The 23,326-nt window shown below is 36.3% G+C and overlaps 1 protein-coding gene across 4 annotated transcripts in view; it reads right to left on the bottom strand.

The window, feature by feature from the left end:
* Nucleotides 1–23,326, bottom strand: part of WDR47 (WD repeat domain 47) — a 62,290-nt gene that overhangs the window by 27,335 nt on the left and 11,629 nt on the right. For 2 of the 4 annotated variants that reach the window (XM_070785982.1, XM_070785983.1), the window contains exons 2-5: nucleotides 12,400–12,566; nucleotides 10,192–10,275; nucleotides 5,624–5,729; nucleotides 3,267–4,069 (exon numbers count right to left, since the gene is read on the bottom strand). In XM_070785982.1, the coding sequence (XP_070642083.1) occupies nucleotides 3,267–4,069; nucleotides 5,624–5,729; nucleotides 10,192–10,275; nucleotides 12,400–12,557 (1,151 nt within the window). In that variant the 5' untranslated portion in view covers nucleotides 12,558–12,566. Of the gene's footprint in view, nucleotides 1–3,266; nucleotides 4,070–5,623; nucleotides 5,730–10,191; nucleotides 10,276–12,399; nucleotides 12,567–17,577; nucleotides 17,638–23,326 lie in introns of all 4 variants that reach the window. The other 2 variants (XM_070785980.1, XM_070785981.1) reach the window with 2 other exon arrangements.

Here is a 23,326-nt window from a genome sequence, read left to right as displayed (position 1 = left end):
GACTAAACAGACTCAAAAAAGGCATGTTCCCAAAACTGCATAGTTAGTAAATAAAGTTAGGACTTGAATCCAGGTCTTTGGACTCCAAATCCAATGCTGGCCCAAGTCTGGGAATAGATTTTTTTTTTTCCTGCAATTTAATTTTGAGACCATTATATTGCATAGTCACGGCTTGCATATTTCAACAGCTTTTTCTTCCTTTTTTGAGTTGCTTTCTGTTCAAGTCAAAATATATCCTTCAAAACACTACACACTCTTTTATAAACTTTTCCTGTGGGTTTTATCTTCTTCACCATAGTAACTCAATCATTATATCCTGGGGATGCAGCATGGTGCTAGGACAGAGTAGACAATTAAATATTTTAAAATAAGTACTGAATTCAAACATATATTACCACAAGCCAAAGTCTCTTTATGTGGCATTTTAACATAATTGATCTGAGCTACCCATATTTTCTAATTATTCTTAAAACATTTTTCAAAACCAGGTAAACTTTTTCCAAAATAAATTTTTACACTTTATCAACAGCCAAATAGCTCTTCTATAACATGTTATTTTAAAAAGCCTCTTGAAGAAAGTGAAAGAGGAGTGAAAAAGTTGGCTTAAAGCTCAACATTCAGAAAACGAAGATCATGGATGGCATCTGGTCCCATCGCTTCATGGGAAATAGATGGGGAAACAGTGGAAACTGTCAGACTTTATTTTTCTGGGCTCCAAAATCACTGCAGATGGTGACTGCAGCCATGAAATTAAAAGACGCTTACTCCTTGGAAGGAAAGTTATGACCTACCTAGACAGCATATTCAAAAGCAGAGATATTACTTTGCCAACAAAGGTCCGTCTAGTCAAGGCTATGGTTTTTCCAGTGGTCATGTATGGATGTGAGAGTTGGACTGTGAAGAAGGCTGAGCACCGAAGAATTGATGCTTTTGAACTGTGGTGTTGGAGAAGACTCTTGAGAGTCCCTTGGACTGCAAGGAGATCCAACCAGTCCATCCTAAAAGAGACCAGTCCTGGGTGTTCATTGGAAGGACTGATGCTGAGGCTGAAACTCCAATACTTCGGCCACCTCATGCAAAGAGTTGACTCATTGGAAAAGACTCTGATGCTGGGAGGGATTAGGGGCAGGAGGAGAAGGGAACAACAGAGGATGAGATGGCTGGATGGCATCACCAACTCGATGAACATGAGTTTGGGTGAACTCCGGGAGCTGGTGATGGACAGGGAGGCCTGGTGTGCTAAGATTCCTGGGGTTGCAAAGCGTCAGACACGACTGAGCAACTGAACTGAACTGAACTGAACATGATATTAGTAGCCCTTTTGACACACTGTCCTTTCCAAGGGTACGAGCCCCGAAGGAGGGAAATTTGTATTTATTAAGCACCAAGCACGTGCTTACCACTCTGCTAGGAACTTTATCTCATTCTACAAGTCAACACCTTATTTTATAGAGGAGGTCACTGGGGCTCAGAGAGATTAAGTAGCCTCCCAAGATCATGCAGCTAGAAAATGGCAAAGCTACTATTCATACCATAGTCTGGCTCCAAAGACCATGTTCTACTCACTGTTCTACACTGCTTTGCCTCATAAGTTTCCCAGTTTCAGAGACATGACAGATGTTTTCTGGGTTATTACTACTGCTCAGCTAAAAACACATGTATTACTTACCTTTTAACAAGTTACATTTTACCCCTCTATAATGGTCTAATAACTTCACTTCTTTCCATCTTTATTCAGTCAATTCTCAATTACAGTACTTTCTTTACATAGGAAACAGCACATGTAGAGTCAAATTTGGCTAGCTTTTTGTGTTTTTTCTTTTTTCTTTATCAAGACAATCCCACTGGTGCACAGTTCCAAACATGCTATTCATTACATTGACCAAGAAGCTCCTATCATCTCATACACTCAGAAAAATGTCACCAGTTCCCCCAGAAGCTCAGCAACCCAGACAGCAAAAATTTTCTCTAAAGGGATTGAAAAGTCAAAGAAAGGTTTAAGATAGTCTCTACCAATATTCAAGATTCTCTATTCCTTTAGGATTTAAATAATAGGATGCCCTATATTAAATTATACTCATTCATTTTCATCACTAGATATCATCTTTATCTTTCAAATATAAAATACAGAGCAGTAAGATGCCTTAGGAAGTCACCCTAGGCTTTAGGAAGTCCCCTCACTTAACTGATCCTAGAATCCTCTCCTTTCTTTAAAAAACATTAAAGAAAATCACATCCACCATCCCCAACAATCTCACAGCAACTTAACAGAAAATGCTTCCATAAATATTTATCCTGTAATTCTTAAGCCTTAACTAAATATCTCCTCTTGTTTTAATTAGAAACAGAAATTCCAAGTCCAGTGCTTCTTCCTCAATACAGAATGCTGTCAACTATCCTATGTGAATAGTAAAAGTTCCCATTTTTATGCTCTTTTAGTAAATTTATTGCAGTCAATAGTAATGATTCATAGTATCAACTCTGAGAATAGGAAACCAGCCATGTGTCCCAATGGGATTCCTGGAAAACTGAGACAGGAAGTTTCTTAAGCCTTGATATAAAGAACTGCTAATCAGGAAATTATTATTTCATGCCAGATTTGAAAGAAAAACTGAGTGGTGGTTTTAACACTTAAATTCCTTATGTGTGTGTATAAATAAATAAATAAATAAATACAAAGAATTACTAAAGATAACTGGAAATAACCAGAGATTTTTATATATATACATATTCAATACAGTAGTATTTACAGGAAACTATCTACTCTCCTACAATAAGGAATTAGGTAAAACTATGATACAGTCATACAAAGGAATAATGCACATACCCTTAATCACTGACCTCAATAAACGTTTAAGAATATGGGAACAATTCATGATCTATCAAGCGAAAAAAAGCAAATTGTATGAAAATATATATAGCACCTTCTCAATTTTTAAAAACGTATTCATAGGAAAAACACTGGTCATCTAAGTGTGAGATTGTGTGGGATTTTAATTTTCTTCCTGATAATCTTCCATTTTCCAAAATTTCTTAGTATGTATTCACTGCCTTTATAACCAGCAAAATGATAATACAGGACATAAAAATAAAGATTTTCCTAGATAATATTAATTATCAAAATTTTTAAAACTCCTTACAAATAAAGTTTTAAAGACTAACTTTCAACTAAAGAGACTTGAACATTTAGAAAACACACACACACACCCCAATTAGATTATCTCACACTTACGGAGCTCTACCAATTTTTATAAGCAAATACTTACCGTTCAGGGGATTCTTCATAAATACTGTGACATTCTGTATTCTCAAGCATGAGACTTCTGCTGAGGTTTTGTACTCCTGGATAATGGAAGTTAGCAAAGGAGTGTGACATTGGAGAAGTTTTGTTCCCAAGGTCTGAGATTCTCTTATCGTGACTGGTCAGTCCACAAGTGAGGCCATCTAAAGCAGGATTCAGAGAGCGGGTCATATAGGCATCAGCTGATTGAGGCCTTCTCATTGGAGATGATGGATAGGGAGAAAGTTTGCTGATAAGAGGTGTCAAAAGATCAGCATATGCAGCTTTTGTGGGTTTTAGAAGTTTGTCAACATGAATATTAAGCATTTTCTGTTCAAAAGCACAAGAGAAGACCGAAGATGGGAGATTCTGGAGCCATGACAATAAACTCAGATCCAAATCATCACACCCATTACCACATAAGAGGTCAATTCCAAGTAGTACTTCACTTTCTGTAATTTCTTCTCCTGTTGCTTTACTTTGACAAAATTCTACACAGCATTCATAAAGTAGGCCCTTCATTACAAGCTGAAATAAACGATTGTTACTTGCTTTAAAACCAGCCTCACTTAGCTTCCTATCAGCAGGGATGAATTCTGCAACCATGATACAAGCCTCTTCAAAGCAGTGAACTCGTGCAGTGCTGGGATTCCAGTCCTTAAATTCAGCATGATTGGTCAAACGAGGCAAAGTCAAAAGCAAACAGAGCTTGCTGTAGTCATCTTTAGAAGGACAGTACTCTTCCAGGGCATGTAAACATTGCACAGCTTCTTGCATGGTAAATTCCAGCTGTAAAAAACAAAAAAAACAAGTGCTATAAAGAGAGCATATCCTATGAGATATGAAAACAATGAAAGTATTTTACTCAAAAATACTCTATAAACTTTCACAACTGTTCAATTGCAAAGGGATACACTGGTGTCAAAGAATACTCATATAATGGTGGGCTATATAACAACTTTCAAGTGAAGAATCAAAATGTTTTTCTACTACTAAAATAAAGATTTTAAAATTTGGTTATTAGCATATTAAACTTTTACCTAGAAAAAAGTAAGGTAATTCAGACTAATACTATCATTTTCAATGCATAATTTTTAAGACTAAGGATAATTAAGTTTTCAAGCAATGAAACTGAAGCATGCCAACATTCAACTGTTTACTATACCCTGCCATCATTCCAGCTTACTGAAAAAGCGAAAGAGCCATTCTCAAACTTGCCTTAGGACAAATGTGTGTGGGAAAGAAAGCAAATCAGGAAAGGCAACATCTACAGTTCACTTTTACAAAAATGGTGCAGATAGAACAAAAGGAAGCTTAGCTAAAAGACAAAGTAATTTGTACAGTGAATATTATCTTAGGATCATAAGCTTTCAGTGATGTAAAGAACTTCAGAAATTGCATAGCACAGCTTCTATATCTTACCTGTGGGGGTAGGGTGCAGATTTAACCTAAGTAATCCAGTTGATTAGTGACAAAGACAGAATGAAAATTCTTATTTGACTCATTCATATTCCAGTGTTCTTTCCACTATTTTTTTTTTTTTTTTTGGTCATGCCATTTGGCATGTGGAAGCTTAGTTCCCTGACCAGGGGTCAAACCCAAATCCTCTGCAGTGGAAGTGCTGAGTCTCAACTGTTAGACTACCAGGGAAGTACCTCTTTCTACCTTTAAACATCATTACCTGGCAAGCATTTCTCTACTATTTCAATGATTACTTACCAGCACTTAATAAAAGTTTCTTTGGTTTTGGATGCAACAATACTAATATTAAAACTTTAAAAGTAACTCTCTAACCAAAAAGAATTTAATATCATTAAATCTAAATTGTCATTAAAAAATAAACATTCTATTAAGAAACACCTCTGGGGAATTCCCTGGCTGTCAGTGGTTAGGGCTCTGCGCTTTCACTGCCAAGGGCCTGGGTTCAACCTCTAGCTGGGAAACTAAGATCCTACAAGTTGTACTGCACAGCCGAAAAATAAAGGGTTTTAAAAAAAAAAATCTCTGGATCAAAGAAAATACTGAAAAGACAGAAATAAGAGGTAAACATAATTCACTTCTGGGATAAGAAAAGAAGCAATGATATACTCATCAAGTCAAACATCTTCGGCTATCTAGATCACCTTAAACAAGAGGGGCACACACTCTCCAACCAAACAGCCGTTCGTGTGTATCATCTTTGCCTAAATCACAGAACAAATCCAGAAGCACTACAGATTGAAAGTACTACACCCGTAAAACAACAGATCTTGCCCCACCACCACTCATAAAAACTTTAACTCATGACACGAATCTTTTTAGTGAATAAAATACTTATGACTGAAACAAGACTATGGCGCAAACCTTCAGGAATAAAAATCTTACATGCTGGGGCTCATCTTCTGCTGACATTGCATTGTTAACACATAAAGCTTCTAAAAACTTCTGCTTCAGGATAATATAACGAAACCTGTGAAAAATAAAATATGAAACATTAAAATGATTAAAAGTTGAATTATAGCACAGGCTATAGTCCATGGGGTTGCAAAGAGTCGGACACGACTGAGTGACTAACACTTTCATTGCCTTTCACTATAGCAATGTCAATGACTAAAAATGAAACTCAAGCTCCTAAAGCAAAATAGGCCAAGTTTTTCTTATAGGATCAATTATTCCTTTTAAAAAAGACTTTAAAAAATTAATTTCCCAATGTCTCATAAATCAAATGTATTTACTAGTTACTGTAAGTACCTTTGCTTTCAAAAAATTCTTAAAAATATCTTATAAGGCTAATCACACTGAAGCCCTGTGTGTGTATGTTCAATCACTCATAAGCCACAATTAAAAGATAGCAAGTAATCACAATTTAATACTCAAAGGAAGGGTTTTTATTTGAAATATTACTTCTAAGCAAACAAGTTTTTATGGAAGATGTCAAAACTCATCTAACATGAAATCAAAACATTTTATATTCCAAATATTTTATTTCCCAAAATATGTCTTTTCTTTTCAAACATGAGAAAAGTCTTACAAAAATGGAGATGAAAGGGTAGAATGAAATGAATAAAACTGCTAAAAAGCCATAAAATAACTGTAGATTTAAAATTTTTTAAAAGGTATTTTTCAGAGAGGGGAAAGGGAGAGTCTACTTGACTTGTCTATGAATCAAAAAATGTTGAGTGCCTTAAGCACTTTAAAGAAAAGTGTTTCTAAGGGCTGAAAGAAAATAATAATGAACCTTCACAGTCATTCTTCCAACCATTGTTATAACAGCAAATATAAACATTTGTTTTGCCAATAAAACAAAATCCCTGCCTTTAAAAAGAAGGGCATCTAATGAAAGCAACTCATCTAATGCACAGTAACAGATGACTGGATAAAGAAGTCATGGTGTGTGTATACACACACACAATAACTATTACTCAGCCATAAAAAAGAATGAAATAATGCCATTTGCAGCAACACAGATGGACCTAGAGATTGTCACACTGACTGAAGTAAGTCAAAGAAGGCCAAGTATCACATAATATCACTTATAAGTGAAATCTTAAAGAATAGTACAAATGAACTTATTTAAAAAACAGGAACAGAGTTACAGATGTAGAAAACAATCTTAATCATAATAGTGGGAAAAAGGGAAGAGGGATAAAGTAGGAGATTGGGATTGACATATACACACTACTATATATAGAACAGATAACTAATAAGGACCTACTGTTTAGCACAGAGAACTCTACTCAATATTCTGTAATGACTCACACAGGACAAGAATCTAAAAAAGAATGGATATATGTCTATGTATAACTGAATCATTCTGCTGTGTACCTGAAACTAACACATCGTAAACCAACTATACTCCAATAAAAATTTTAAAAAAAGAAGTCATATAAGGAAGTGGAAAACAAAAAATATTGCCATCTGCAAAAACATGGATGGACCTAGAGAATATTGTGCTTACTGAAATAAGTCAAAGAAAGACAAATACTATGTGATAACATTTATATGTGGAATCTAAAAAATAACATAAGTGAATATGCTGCTGCCAAGTTGCTTCAGTCGTGTCCGACTCTGCGACCCCATGGATTGCAGCCTACCAGGCTTTTCCGTCCCTGGGATTCTCCAGGCAAGAACACTGGAGTGGGTTGCCATTTCCTTCTCCAATGCATGAAAGTGAAAAGTGAAAGTGAAGTCACTCAGTTGTGTCTGACTCTTAGCGACCCCATGGGCTGCAGCCCACCAGGCTCCTCCAGCCATGGGATTTTCCGGGCAACAGTACTGGAGTGGGGTGCCACTGCCTTCTCCCATAAATGAATATACGTATATACAAAACAGACTCACAGTCATAGACAACAAACTTGTGGTTACTAAAGTTGGTGGTGGGGGATAAGTTAGGGGTATGAGGTTAACAGATGCAAACTACTATCCATAAAACAGATAAGCAACAAAGATTAACTGTATAGCACAGAGAATTTGTAATAAGCTATAATGGAATATAGTCTGCAAAAATACTGAATCATTATGCTATATACCTGAAACTAACACAGTATTATAAATCAACTATACTTCAACTTAAAAAACAAAAAGAAGAGAATCATCTAAATAATTCCATGGAATATGTATAGGATTCAGCAAGGCTCTGGGTTTCCTGGGTAGCTCAGCAGTAAAGAATCTGCCTGTAATACGAGACCGGGGTTCAACCCTAGGTCAGGAAGATCCCCTGGAGAAGGGAATGGCAACCCACTGCAATATTTGCCTGGAGAATTCCACGGACAAAGGAGCCTGGAGGGCTATAGTCCATGGGGTCTCAAAGAGTCGGACACGACTGAGTAACTAACACAGAGAAAGATTTTGAAGGAGTATTAAACCAAGTCTACAAGGAACGGTGAGGGTCTTACAAGAACTGACTCTTGGAAGATGATCAAGCATGTGCTATGTAAAGGCAGAAGATGATGTAAGAAACAGTATTCCAGGTAAATAAACAATGTACAAAAGCCAAAAAGTATCAAATAGCATGAATTATGGAGAATCAGAAACTAACAGGAAGTTTCACTTCTGATAATGGTGGAGTAATTTGTATCTGGCTAACTTTTCTGCAAATAACAATTAAACCCTAGATAAAACCCCAAAATTATTTGAAAGCACCAAAAGGGAAAAAAAAAAAAAAAGGCTAGCACAACTAGAGGGAAGTCAATACATGAAAAAAGGGAACTTTAGGGAGTGAGATTGAAGGGTATAGGGCCTTCCAGTTGAGGTACTCCCCAATCCACACAGCGTGAGCTAAAACTCAAGCAGAAAGCTACAGTTTTACAGATTTTTGAGAAGTCAGAAAAAGGTCTGGTATGCCAGAACTGCTGAAAAGTGGCAGAGAGGGTAGGAGGATCCAAAACAAGAGGAAACCACAATGAACAATATATCAAAATCTACTATATAAACTGTGCCTAAAACCTTGGCCATACATAAAACTGAAGATGCAAGGGAGACTCCAAACAGCCCAGCAAAAGCAGCAGACTGAAGGTTAAATAACTGAGCAGAGATTTCAACTGACGTCTGTTAGGTGAGGGACAGACTTTGCATTCTGAGTATAACAAAGTATACTCCCTGTATGAATAAAAATCAATAATTTTCTAAAGAAGATAACGGAAATCCAGAGTTTCAACAATGAATACACAATGTGCAGAATATATTTTAAAAAATGATGAGACATGTGAAAAAAAGAGTGACTTACAGTTAAGAGAAAAGGCAATCAGTAGAAACTGAGCCTGACGTAACCCAGAAGTTGGAATTAGCAAATAAGAACTATTAGTGAACAGTTACTAAAAATAAGTTCAAGGACTTTATTGGGAAATATAGCCACAATGAACAAACAGGAATATCTCAGCAGAAAAATTAGAAATAAAAGTAAATTCTGCAACCAAAAAGTACAATATTTGAAATGAAAAATTCACTGTTTACGGGCAGATTACTAACTGAAGGAAGTGTCAATAAATGTTGAGGGTAAATCAAGACTAAAGAATACACAGAAAAAATGTTTTTAAAAAAGGAACAAAGCTTCAAAACTGTGGAACAATATCAATCTAATACTATATAATTAGAAGGAGAAGAGAAAGGAGCAGAAAAAATTTTTGAAGAAATAACTGCCAAAAACTTCTCAAATTTGATGAAAGACATTAACTTAGATCCAAAAACCTCAGTAAACCCCATGCAGGAAAAATACAAGTAAATCACTGCTGCTAAGTCACTTCAATTGTGTCCGACTCTGTGCGACCCCATAGACGGCAGCCCACCAGGCTCCCCCGTCCCTGGGATTCTCCAGGCAAGAACACTGGAGTGGGTTGCCATTTCCTTCTCCAATGCATGAAAGTGAAAAGTGAAAGTGAAGTCACTCAGTCGTGTCCAACTCTTAGCGACCCCATGGACTGCAGCCTACCAGGCTCCTCCATCCATGGGATTTTCCAGGCAAGAGTACTAGAGTGGGGTGCCATTGCCTTCTCCAAGTAAATCACACATAGGCACAATCAAACTGCTGAAAACCAATGACAAGGAGAAAATCTTGAAGGCAGCTAGTTGAAGAAGAAAAAAAGAAACATTATATACAAGAGAATTAAAAATAACTCTTTGTCAGAAATAATGGAGGTCAGGAAACAATGGAATGACATCTCTAAAATCTTTGTAGTATTATGAAGAAACAACTGCTTCAGATAGTCCCTTGTGATGTTTTATATACAGGCACCGTTGACTAATTTTATATATCAGATAGTAAACTAATTGAAGTACATGCAAGCTGTCCTCTAGAAATGCTCCAACTCAATGGGACTGAGGGTACTATGTGCTAGGAAAGCTAACAGTCTTGTTTTTAAATTTTTGTTTATTGCTTTGTCTTGCTACACTTCTACCAACTATAAGATACCAGAAAGTTTCATATGAAATCTTACCTTTTTTTGTCAAATTTTTCCATACATTCTAGAGGCTGAATGAACTGAAGAACTTCATCCCATTGGCCATCAAGGATTAGTTGCCTATATAAAGAAAAATCCATGCCTGCTATCAAATTTATGTTACACTAGTTAAAAGCAGAATAGATGACAAGATAGCATTAGAACATCACAAAGCAGGTAATAAGATTAATATTTTACTTGATTCCTTAACCACCATAATAAAATTAACTTTTCCCATAAATTATTTGTAACAACATATGCTATTTGAGAAGAATCTCTGAACCTGCACCCACTCCTAATTCTAAAATGTTTTTCTTCACCTATGTAAAAACACTGAACTAAATCGAAAAGTTTATTTATTTCCCCACTATTAAAGTTATTCTGTATTATTTAGGGGCCAGTGTGTAGGTGTGTCCCAGTCTAAGTCAGTGGGTCTCAACTTGGGGCAGCTTTGCCCCCTGGAGTCATCTGGCACTGTGTGGGGACATTTTTGGTTGTCACAACTGGGGTGTGACCAGCATTTACAGGGTATGGGTGAGAGGAACTGCTAAATATCCTACATCCTGCGATGCACAGGACAACTCCCACACTCACACAACAAGATGTTAACAGCACTAAGGCTGAAAAACTGCTCTAAATGTGACTTCAACATCTTGGAGGCCATCTAACTAAATTTAATATATACTAAAGTTTACATTCTGAGAATGAAAACAGTAATGAATAATACCAGGTTTCTCTGACTTAAGTGGTCTATGGGAACTTCCAAAAGTTATAAGGCTTTTAGATTGCTGTTCTTTCTTAAAAGTTATTTCCCTACTTACACATTTTCAGAACAGAAAATTTAAAAAGGAAGAAACAAGCAAGAAGATCTACATAAGATTGTCAATTTTTAAAATTCTACAAAGAATGAATAGTAATAAAAAGCAATCACAATATATAACATAATCATTTTATAAAGGGACATTTTAACATTTAAAAAGTAGGAAGGATATAATTTCAAAGGTGAGCCCTTTAAGATGAATACATTAGAAGAATACATTTAGTTTAATGAAAAATTTCCTATTCTTTAACTCTTTGCATTTCACCTTAGACCAGTAAAACTTCACCACAAACCAACGGGTTTCTGCAGAGGGATATCAGAGAGCCACTACTAAATTCCAGGAATAGCAATACTTGAAAGACAAAGCCCAAAGAATACTGCCTTAGTATTGGTTCCTGCTACACATTTCATTGACTAAGCTCCCTAGGGCTCAGTGACATTCATATTAAATACAGAGAAGTGCAATGAATTTAAATAAACTTTCCTGATATAATAAAGCTTTTTAAAAAGTTCCTTCTTCACGAGTTAGAAACACTTCATTTTCATTTCACAAAATGCTACATATCCAAGAATCTGTACTCCCTGTCAAGGACATTTGGTACCACATAAGCACAGAATACATCTCTGTCTGGAAATTTGGGTTTTTCTTTTTCCATCCAATTCAAGGAAGGATATATTTAGCTTTCCATTTTGGCAAACATGTTAACTCCCTTTTGCTCTGCAATTCCATCTCCAAGAAACTTGTTCTAAGGAAATAATCCAAGATACAGAAAAAGTCATATGTATGAAAGATGCTCAGTAGAGCATTTAAGAAAACCTGGAAACAATTTAATTGTCTAAAAATAGGGAAATTATTAGGAAATTAAGTAAACTGAACAATTTAAAAGCAAAAATTTATAATCACACAGAGAATTCTTATAATGTTAATGGACAGAATAGGATACAAATTATAAAAGCAAAACAAAATTGCTGGTTTTTTAATATGCATCAAAAACTATGTGTGGACGTTGAGGTGATTTTTCTTATTTTTCTGTATTTTCTACAAAGAATATATTTATATGAGTATGTTTTATTTCTACAGCCACAAGAGATATTTCAGAAATATTTTAACTTTACAGTCTCTGATTTCTTAATAGAGTACCTTTTACATGATGCCACAACCATAATAGAGTTGTGACTCTTTTTAATGAATCTTTGGATCTTACTCCTGAAAATATTCTACAGAAAACTTTATTTTGTAAAGTCTCATTATAGAAATAAACCTTAAAAAATTATACTTACTTTTCATGATTATAAACACCTACCTATATTGTACCTATTATCTTATTAATACTTAACATTTCTTGGAATGAGCTACAAACCTTACAGTGATAATGAAATCGTACCTCAGGAAAAGCATATCATCAGAAAACAGGCCATTTATGACTCCACTTTCCTTCTCAAGGGCCAACATACTAATATGGAGCTTCTTTGAATTCAAGAAGTCTAAGATTAGCTTAATGATTTCGACCTCTTTTACATTCACTGTTTCTTCAGCCGTCATGTCGATAGCCTAAATATTAAACAAAATAAAAACAAAAATTAGTTCTACTGTTTTACTTCTAAGCATTATTAACTACATGGAGACTACACATAACAAGTTTCTTGGAAATAATTAGTACAGGTATTCAAAGTGAAATTAATGTAATATTTGTCAAAACCAAGTCATTCTTTGAGGTATGATATAGGTATAGCTATGATTTTTTTAAGTGTTTATCTTCGAGAGATATACATTGGAATTACAGATTGATATGAAGTCTGAGATTTGCTTCAAAATAATACAAAAGGCACATGGCAGGAAGTAAAGAAAAAATAATAATCATGACTATTAAAGTAGGGTAATAGGTAAATGGAGGTTCATAATATTTGCTATGGTCTGAACATCAGTGTCTTCCCAAAATTCATATGTTAAGTGATGGTATTAGGAGGAAAGACCTTTGGGAGGTGATTAGGTAATGAGGACAAAGCCCTCATGATTAGGATTAGTGCCCTTGTAAAAGACACCCCAGTTTTCCTGGTAGTCCAGTGGTTAAGACTCCACGCTTCTACTGCAATGGGCAACCAGTAGTTCCTAGTTGGGGAACTAAAATCCTGCATTGCCTCTCGGCATGGCCAAATAAAAATGAAAAATTAAATTAAAAAAAAGAATAATAATTAAAAAGGAAGAGAGACCCCAGAAAGCTAGCTTACCCCTCTCTCTTAGGAGAATACAATGTGACTCAGCAGTCTGCAATTAGCAAGAGGTCTCTCACAGAACCTAACCATGCTAGCATCCTTATCTCTGACTCCCAGTATCTAGAATTGTGAGCACTAAATTTCTTCTATATATAGATCACCGAGTCTATGGTATCCTATTACAGCACCTCAGATGAACTAAGATAATATTATTCTGTCTACTCATACATATGTATAAAATTTGCAATAAAGAATATTTTTAAAGTCACAAATATCCAAACCATGTTTAGCTATGTCCTATATACTCATTCAATAAGCACTGGATATCTTTTCTTTGTGATATACACTGTCCTGTACTCACTCTGTCCTTAAGAAGTTTACAGAATGTAGCAGCAACATGTAAAATATTGTACTCTATACTTTGGAACCAAATAAAACAAGGCTGATTGAAAAGCGCAACTTTAAGTAATATTGGTACTATCAACATAAACATCAATGATATTTCAGTTCTTTCAAATCCCTTCTCTTACCTGTTAAGTCTGCAGTGATACAACTGAGCTCACAAGTTAATCATGAAGAATTAGAACTAAGAGGAATTCTGAAGAGCATTAGGTCAACATTCTCATTTTAAAGATGAGACCACACAACTTAAATGCCCTAAGTTGTTGCAGTTTTCAAAAGTCCAGGCTCAGAGCAATACAAAAGAATAGCAAGCTAAGGAGACTGGTTGCAAACAAACGTGATCAGATAAAACAGCATCTTTCCCACAGGACCAATTATCTTTAATCAAATGCACAGAAATATAAATATATACATGTATGCATACAGGTTTATTTTTTTCAATTTGTTTACTATTTTGACAATTCATTTCTTCATAATGAGAATTAATTACAATCATGTGGCAGACTAGAATGCTCATCAGATTAGTATATTTTTTCTCTTAGGTGAAGAAGGCACTAAACCAAGGACAGAGCACGGGAAAGTAATTAGGACTCAAATAAGTAATGACATCAGACTAAGCTAATCTCATACATCCATCTCCAGAGTAAGGACATGCCTACCTCAGGAAACAGACAAATCACAAATTCTCCCCCAACAGGCCAGTCACCCAACTCCTCATGCTTTGGGTTTCCCTTTGCTGTCTTCTGAGCTGACTACCCTTCTGTTCATAGACTTTGTTCAAAAGACTTTGTACGATAAAATTAATGATACTTCCATTCAATAAATTCTGATCATATTTCACAATTGTCTCTCTGAGATTATTCCTAGAGCACACTGATTTTAGCATTCCCCAAATCTTCAGATAGTTCTTACTAGAAAAGAATTGTTGTTGTTTAGTCACTAAGTCATGCCCAACACTTTGCAACCCCGTGAAGCCTGCCAGGCTCCTCTGTCCATGTGATTTCCCAGGCAAAAATACTGGAGTGAGTTGCCATTTCCTCCTCCAAGGGATCTTCCTGACCCAGGGATCAAACCCACGTCTCCTGCTTTGGCAGGAGAATCCTTTACCAATGAGCCACTGCTAATTTAACTCCCAGAAAAATAACTGAAAAGCTGCCTCAAAAGTTCTTAGAGGGCACTTCATTTAAATCACCATATACCAATTACACAACCTAATATAGAATTGAGACCATAACTTTCTAACATTCAATACATACAATGATATTAAATAGTTTATAGGCCTCATATTATTCAACATCAGTTTAATACTAAGTAACTCTGGAGTTATTATACTTTGAATCTATGGCAACAGTCCCACTTAAATTTAAATCATAACCACAAGTTTCACGCTGCCATCATTTCTGATCAGTCAATAAAGCCTAAGAGAAGTAGTATATTCCAACAATACATATTTTACAATGATTTTATACTTAGATTTTGAATAGATGCAAAAAATATACCTTAATTAACTGGAATTATTCAGGGTTTTAAAAAATTAATTTAAAACATAAGTTTTAATTCTATACTGTAGAATTCCCAGTAGAAAAGTATACTTTAATTATCCAAACCAGAATTTTAACTCTTATAAACTTTACTGTTGCTAGATACAACATAAAACATAGGTACATAATGACTATATTTTAGAATTATAATTTTTGAACACACCCTCTGTTACTGCAGCATTTGAAGAAGCTCCCAAAATCCTAGCTGTATATATTTTAAAGATAACATATAAAAGCATAATCCATCAACATTTTTTAATCTCCTTAAACTATTAGTCACTACAAAGCTAAGATTTTCCTCTAATTCGGAGAAGTAGAATTCAGTAATAAATGCCTCTTCCTCTTCCCTCAGGGAGACTATAAATCAGTAAGATTCTACTAGCTTCAGTTCAGTTCAGTTCAGTTCAGTCGCTCAGTCGTGTCTGACTCTTTGCGACCCCATAAATCGCAGCACGCCAGGCCTCCCTGTCCATCACCAACTCCCGGAGTTCACTCAGACTCAAGTCCATTGAGTCAGTGATGCCATCCAGCCATCTCATCCTCTGTCGTCCCCTTCTCCTCCTGCCCCCAATCCCTCCCAGCATCAGAGTCTTTTCCAATGAGTCAACTCTTCACATGAGGTGGCCAAAGTACTGGAGTTTCGGCTTTAGCATCATTCCTTCCAAAGAAATCCCAGGGCTGATCTCCTTCAGAATGGACTGGTTGGCTCTCCTTGCAGTCCAAGGGACTCTCAAGAGTCTTCTCCAACACCACAGTTCAAAAGCATCAATTCTTCGGTGCTCAGCCTTCTTCACAGTCCAACTCTCACATCCATACATGACCACAGGAAAAACCATAGCCTTGACTAGAAGGGCCTTTGTTGGCAAACTAATGTCTCTGCTTTTGAATATGCTATCTAGGTTGGTCATAACTTGCCTTCCAAGGAGTAAGTGTCTTTTAATTTCATGGCTGCAGTCACCATCTGCAGTGATTTTGGAGCCTAAAAAAATAAAGTCTGACACTGTTTCCACTGTTTCCCCATCTATTTCCCAAGAAGTGAAGGGACCGGATGCCATGATCTTCGTTTTCTGAATGTTGAGCTTTAAGCCAACTTTTTCACTCTCCACTTTCACTTTCATCAAGAGGCTTTTTAGTTCCTCTTCACTTTCTGCCATAAGGGTGGTGTCATCTGCATATCCGGACAAGGCAATGGCACCCCACTCCAGTATTCTCACCTGGAAAATCCCATGGACAGAGGAGCCTGGTAGGCTGCAGTCCATGAGGTTGCTAAGAGTCGGACATGACTGAGCGACTTCACTTTCGCTTTTCACTTTCATGCACTGGAGAAGGAAATGGCAACCCACTCCAGTGTTCTTGCCTGGAGAATCCCAGGGACGGCGGAGCCTGGTGGGCTGCTGTCTCTGGGGTCGCACAGAGTCGGACACGACTGACGTGACTTAGCAGCAGCAACAGAAGCAGCATCTGCATATCTGAGGTTATTGATATTTCTCCCAGCAATCTTGATTCCAGCTTGTGCTTCTTCCAGTCCAGCGTTTCTCATGATGTACTCTGCATATAACTTAAATAAGCAGGGTGACAATATACAGCCTTGACAGATTCCTTTTCCTATTTGGAACCAGTCTGTTGTTCCATGTCCTGTTCTAACTGTTGCTTCCTGACCTGCATACAGGTTTCTCAAGAGGCAGGTCAGGTGGTCTGGTATTCCCATCTCTTGAAGAATTTTCCACAGTTTATTGTGATCCACACAGTCAAAGGCTTTGGCATAGTCAAGAAAGCAGAAATAGATGTTTTTCTGGAACTCTCTTGTTTTTTCGATGATCCAATGGATGTTGGCAATTTGATCTCTGGTTCCTCTGCCTTTTCTAAAACCAGCTTGAACATGTGAAAGTTCACGGTTCACGTATTGCTGAAGCCTGGCTTGGAGAATTTTGAGCATTACTTTACTAGCATGTGAGATGAGTGCAATTGTGCGGTAGTTTGAGCATTCTTTGGCATTGCCTTTCTTTGGGATGGGAATGAAAACTGACCTTTTCCAGTCCTGTGGCCACTGCTGAGCTTAGGAACCACTAATATTATTTTTAATGTGACAGACAGTACATAAATGTTCATAATTATTACTTGAATTAATTTAAGATGCAAAAAAAAAGTCAATGAAGAAATGTCTCTTAAAAAGTACAGAGTAGCAGAGCAGCAATGAAGACACAGACAGAGAACAGACTCGTAGACACAGCAGGGGAAGGAGAGGCTGGGCAAACTGAGAGGACAGCATGGAGACATATATATTACTGCATGCGAAACAGATAGCAAGTGGGAATTTGCTGTTTAATACAGGGAGCTCAACCTAGAGGGATGGCATAAAGTGGGAGATGGGAGCTGGGGGCTCTGGAGGGAGGGGCCTATGTATACCTGTGGCTGATTCATGTTGATATATGGCAAAGGCCAACACCATATTGTAGAGCAATTATCCTACAAGGAAAAAAAAGTAGAGTAGATGATTTTGTTTGCAACTCTTCTAAAAGCCATTCAATGGCTATCATCAAAAAAATCCACAAACAACAAATGCTGGAGAGGGTGTAGAGAGAAGGGAACCCTCCTACACTGTTGGTGGGAATGTAAATTGGCACAGCCAGTATCAGTTCAGTCCAGTTCAGTCGCTCAGTCGTGTCCGACTCTTTGAGACCCCATGGACTGCAGCACACCAAGCTTCCCTGTCTATCACCAACTCCGGAAGCTTACACAAACTCGTGTCCATCAAGTCGACTATGGAGAACAGTATTGACGGCCCTTAAAAAACTAAAAATAGAGCTATCATATGACCCTACAATCCTACTCCTGAGCATACATCTGGAGAAAAACATGATCCAAAAGGATGCACCCTAATGTTCACTGCAGCACTGCTTACAATAGCCAAGACATAGAAGCAACCTACATGTCCATCGACAGAGAAATGGACAAAGAAGATGCACATACATGCAAAGAAATAATATTCAGCTGTTAAAAAGAATGAAATAAGGCCATTTGCAGCAACTCGGATGGACCTAGAGAGTGTTATACTGAGAGAAGTCAGTCCAACTGACAAAGAGAAATATTGTATGACATTCCTTATACCTGGAATCTAAAAAGAAATGATACAAATGAACTTACTTACAAGACAGAAAGAGACTCACAGACTTAGAAAACAAGCTTATGGTCACCAGAGGGAAGGGATAGTTAGGGAGTTGGGGAAGGTCATGTACACACTGCTATATTAAAAATGGATAACCAACAAGGACCTATAGTATAGTACATGGAACTTGACTCAATGTTATGTGCCAGGATGGCACATGGGAGACAGGTCTGGGGGAGGATGGATACATGTACATGTATGGCTGAGTCCCTTCACTGTTCACCTGAAACTACCACAACATTGTTAATTAGTTATACTCTAACACAAAAGAAAAAGTTTGAAAAAAAAAAGATATACATTTAAAATAAGTACTTGAAATACATGTTTAATCTACTTATTAGAAAAATTAATAAATAAAATGAAACCCATTCAAGGGAATTCCCTGGCAGTCCAGTGGTTAGGCATCCACGCTTTCACTACCAATGATCCAGGTCTGATCCCTGGTCAGGGAATTAAGATCCCATGGCGGGGCCAAAAAAAAAAGTCATTCTAAAGGATAAAGCTCCAGCCCTTCAATCTAGTCAGCCAAATCAGCCTTGAAAACATCTTAGGTAGATATGCCAGCCCATGTACATGCGTGCTCACCAAGCAGAATTTATAATATATAGGGCCAACAATAAAGTGTATTCCATGTAAAACAGAAAAAAAATTGGGGTAGGGAGGATCAGATTGTTTCAGTATTTTCATACTAAAAGATTTGCTATTAAAAAATAAATCTCAAAACGTGAACTCTATGAATTTTCCTCTAAGAAATAAATGTTTACTTATATTCAATAATGAAGTAAGGAAAAAAGAGTTTTTTTTAATAAGTAAATATATCTGGAAATGAGCTAGACAGAGGTCAGTATTTTAGTACTAAGATACAATTAACATCTACAGAAACTAAATTCCAGATGGGGTCTCTATATGGACTCCTGCTGATAACTATCTAAGTGAATCAAGATTAAAAGAATGTATTAGAGGGAAAAAAAATAAAATTATTTTTAGAAATCTAAGATTAAAGGTAAAATGTTAGCAATAGATAAGAAAAAAAAGAATGGTAATAGAAATATATTGACTTCTATGTATATTTCCATACATAGATATGAAAAATGTTTCATGAAAAAATATCAGCTTTCTAACCAAACATAAATAGGTATTTAAATGTCCCTTTGCAATGAGGTACTTTCACTAACTTATAATACAAAATAGGAAGGAAGAAAATGCAGAAGGCTAAGAATGATTCAAAAGCATTAAGGGAATTAGGGCACATCCATTAAATATTTTATAGTCAAGAAAAAAAAGTGTTTAAGAAAGGCTCCATTAGTCCCTATCCCCATCCTAAACAATAAACACTGCTTTCTTTTAACTTTCCAAGAATTAGAGTGCCTAACGCTGAACAATAGTGATTCACCATTCCAGTTTACTGGCAAAAATGCAGATGAGGAAATGAAGTTATTATGAAGATTTTTTATAAAATAGCAAACTGCAACGTAAGACTACTGTAACTTCTCCTTTAAAAAAAAAAAAAAGAGGGAGGGGAAAAACATCCTAGCTCTTAAATAAAAAAGCTTTCCAAAAACTTATGCTGCTGCCAGATTACTAACTACAAATATCTGGTCCTTCAGGAATATCAATGTGACATTGCAAGTCACTTAATTTCTACTGGCCTCAATTTCTTCACACATAAAATAAGAGGGTTATTTAGTTTGTCTAATTTCTATGATTTTCCTTCAAGTTTTACATTTGTTTTAACTCACATTTCAATAACAGGAAGTATATTTTCTTAGCGGGAAATATCAAGTCTGGAATAATCAGAAGTCTCTGATTCTAAGGTCAGTTTAACAAGAGAAAAGAAAGATTTGTTTTAGATCATTTACGTCAACAAAAGAAAAGCCCTTCTAAAAAAAAAAAAAAAAAAAAAGAAAAGCCCTTCTAACTGCAAGGCCCTGTCACGTCTACTAATCAGCTAGCATGGATGCAGCATGTGTCCCTTCTTACTGCTGACAGCTGCTCTCTATTCATCAATTATTTTAATTTATCTTCTGGAACTGTGAATGATTTTTAGCCTGAAGAACAAATTACATTTAAAGCAGGTGCAGCTTTATAAAGCTATAAAAAGAAAAGAATCAATTAACATAAAAATACGTTGTATATATGCATAAAATATCTCTGGCAATAGACACAAGAAACTGATAAAACTGGTTATCTCCATGAGGGGAAAATGGATAATAAACAACAGAAATGGAATGGATAATAAAGATGAAAAATGGTATCACTATATACCCTTTTGTACCTTTTTAATTTTGGACCATGTGCAATTATTACCTATTCCAAAAATTTTAAATATTTTATATGAAATTTATATATTATATTTATAATTTAAATATTACATATGAAACATATATTCCCTGGTAACTCAGCTGGTAAAGAATCTGCCTGCACTGCAGGAGACCCTGGTTCAATTCCTAGGTCAGGAAGATCCCCTGAAGAAGCAATAGGCTACTCACTCCAATATTCCTGCCTAGAGAATCCCCATGGACAGAAGAGCCTGGCAGACTACAGTCCATGGAGTCTCAATGGATCAAACACAACTGAGTGACTAAAACAACACACACATGAAATATAATGACTTTCCAATTGCAAATAACTGGAAATAATTAGACTATAAGGAATATAATATATTCATTATTTATATATATAACAAAGCAATAACATTTCAGAATGATTTGTATTTTTTTCATAAACTGAGACCCTCTTCTCAGATTCTATTCAAATATTATTTCAATCTTTATAAGATAAAAGTATTTGTATTATTTTCATATTCAAACCCACAAATATTTTTTAAATACATTTAATTACTGAAGTACTAAAAAAAATGTACAAGATAGGTAGACACATACTGTGTAATTCAGTCACATAAAATCCAGGAAAGGTAAATTAAAAAACTGCCAAATTTGGCACTAAAAATGTAAAATGTAAATCTTCCATTTAACAGAAGTTCCCATGAACAAGGTAATAGATAAGGGACAAGGACCAAATATAATACAAATGGCTAAAAGATTACCATCCAGAACATAAAAATAGCATCTTCAAATCAGTATCTCCCCCAAAATTCCAGGTGAACAACAATTCACAGCACTAAAAATAACCCAAAAAATTGATGAAAAGATGTTCAACTTCACTAGAAATATTAAAATAAGATACCAACAATGGCAAAATTTAAAAGACCTGATACTATCTAGAGTTGCCAAGAGTGTGAGTAAATGCCCCTTCACACACACCATGTTAAGAATATAAATTGGGGACTTCCCTGGGGATTCAGTGGTTAGGATTCCATGTTTCCACCACAGTGGGCACAGGTTCAAACCCTAGTTGGGGAAATAAGACTCTATATGCTGCACAGTATGACCAAAAATCTTTAAAAATACATAATGAAAGAAAGAATATAAATTGGGACAAACTTTTGGAGAGAGAATTTGACAGTATGAAATTTTCATCTATGAAAATTTTCTATGAAAATTTTAAATGCATATACTCTTCGACTCACCAATTCCAATTCTATTTCTAGGAACCCATTCTGCAAAAATATACAAATAGGTACAAAGATACATATACAATACGTGTACCGTGAACTTCCACATGTTCAAGCTGGTTTTAGAAAAGGCAGAGGAACCAGAGATCAAATTGCCAACATCCACTGGATCATAGAAAAAGCAAGAGAGTTCCAGAAAAACACTTATTTCTGCTTTATTGACTATGCCAAAGCCTTTAACTGTGTGGTTTACAATAAACTGTGGAAAATTCTGAAAGAGATGGGAATACCAGACCACCTGACCTGCCTCCTGAGAAACCTATATGCAGGTCAGGAAGCAACACTTAGACCTGGACATGGAACAACAGACTGGTTCCAAATAGGAAAAGGAGTATGTCAAGGCTGTAATATTGTCATCCTGCTTATTTAACTTTTATGCAGAGTACATCATGAGAAACACTGGGCTGGAAGAAGCACAAGCTGGAATCAAGACTGCCGGGAGAAATATCAATAACCTCAGATACGCAGATGAAACCACCCTTATGGCAGAAAGTGAAGAGGAACTAAAGAGTCTCTTGATGAAAATGAAAGAGGAGAGTGAAAAACTTGGCTTAAAATTCAACATTCAGAAAACTAAGATCATGGCTTCCTGTCCCATCACTTCATAGCAAACAGATGGGGAAACAGTGGCTGACTTTATTTTTTTGGGCTCCAAAATCACTGCAGATGGTGACTGCAGCCATGAAATTAAAAGATGCTTACTCCTTGAAAGGAAAGTTATGACCAACCTAGACAGCATATTAAAAAGCAGACATTACTTTGTCAACTAAGGTCCATCTAGTCAAGGCTATGGTTTTTCCAGTGGTCATGTACTGATGTGAGAGTTGGACTATAAAGAAAGCTGAGCACCGAAAAATTGATGCTTTTGAACTGTGGTGTTGGAGAAGACTCTTGAGAGTCCCTGGACTGTGAGGAGATCCAACCAGTCTATCCTAAAGGAGATCAGTTCTGGGTGTTCATTGGAAGGACTGATGTTGAAGCTGAAACTCCAATACTTTGGCCACCTGATGTGAAGGGCTGACTCATTTGAAAAGACCCTGATGCCGGGAAAGATTGAGGGCAGGAGAAGAAGGGGACAATAGAGTATGAGATGGTTGGACGGCATCACCAACACAATGGACATGGGTTTGGGTGGACTCCGGGAGTCAGTGATGGGCAGGGAGGCCTGGCGTGCTGTGGTTCATGGGGTCGCAGAGTCAGACACGACTGAGTGACTGAACTGAACATACACAAAGATGTTCTTTAAGATTTACTTGTAATAGAGAAAAATTAGAAATGAACTGAGCTCTCATCAATAGGAGAACTGTTAATTTTTGGTAAATTCATATTACAGAATACTAATGCAGTGATGTATATCTACTGTACCTTACCAATAAAAAGACACATTACAGAAAAATACAGGTATCAACAAATAC

The sequence above is a fragment of the Bos indicus genome, chromosome 3, assembly GCF_029378745.1.
Source record: "Bos indicus isolate NIAB-ARS_2022 breed Sahiwal x Tharparkar chromosome 3, NIAB-ARS_B.indTharparkar_mat_pri_1.0, whole genome shotgun sequence".
In the NCBI taxonomy this organism is placed as follows: Eukaryota; Metazoa; Chordata; class Mammalia; order Artiodactyla; family Bovidae; genus Bos; species Bos indicus.
The sequence above is the reverse complement of the archived record's forward strand: the minus strand, read 5'-3'. Positions and strand labels throughout refer to the sequence as shown.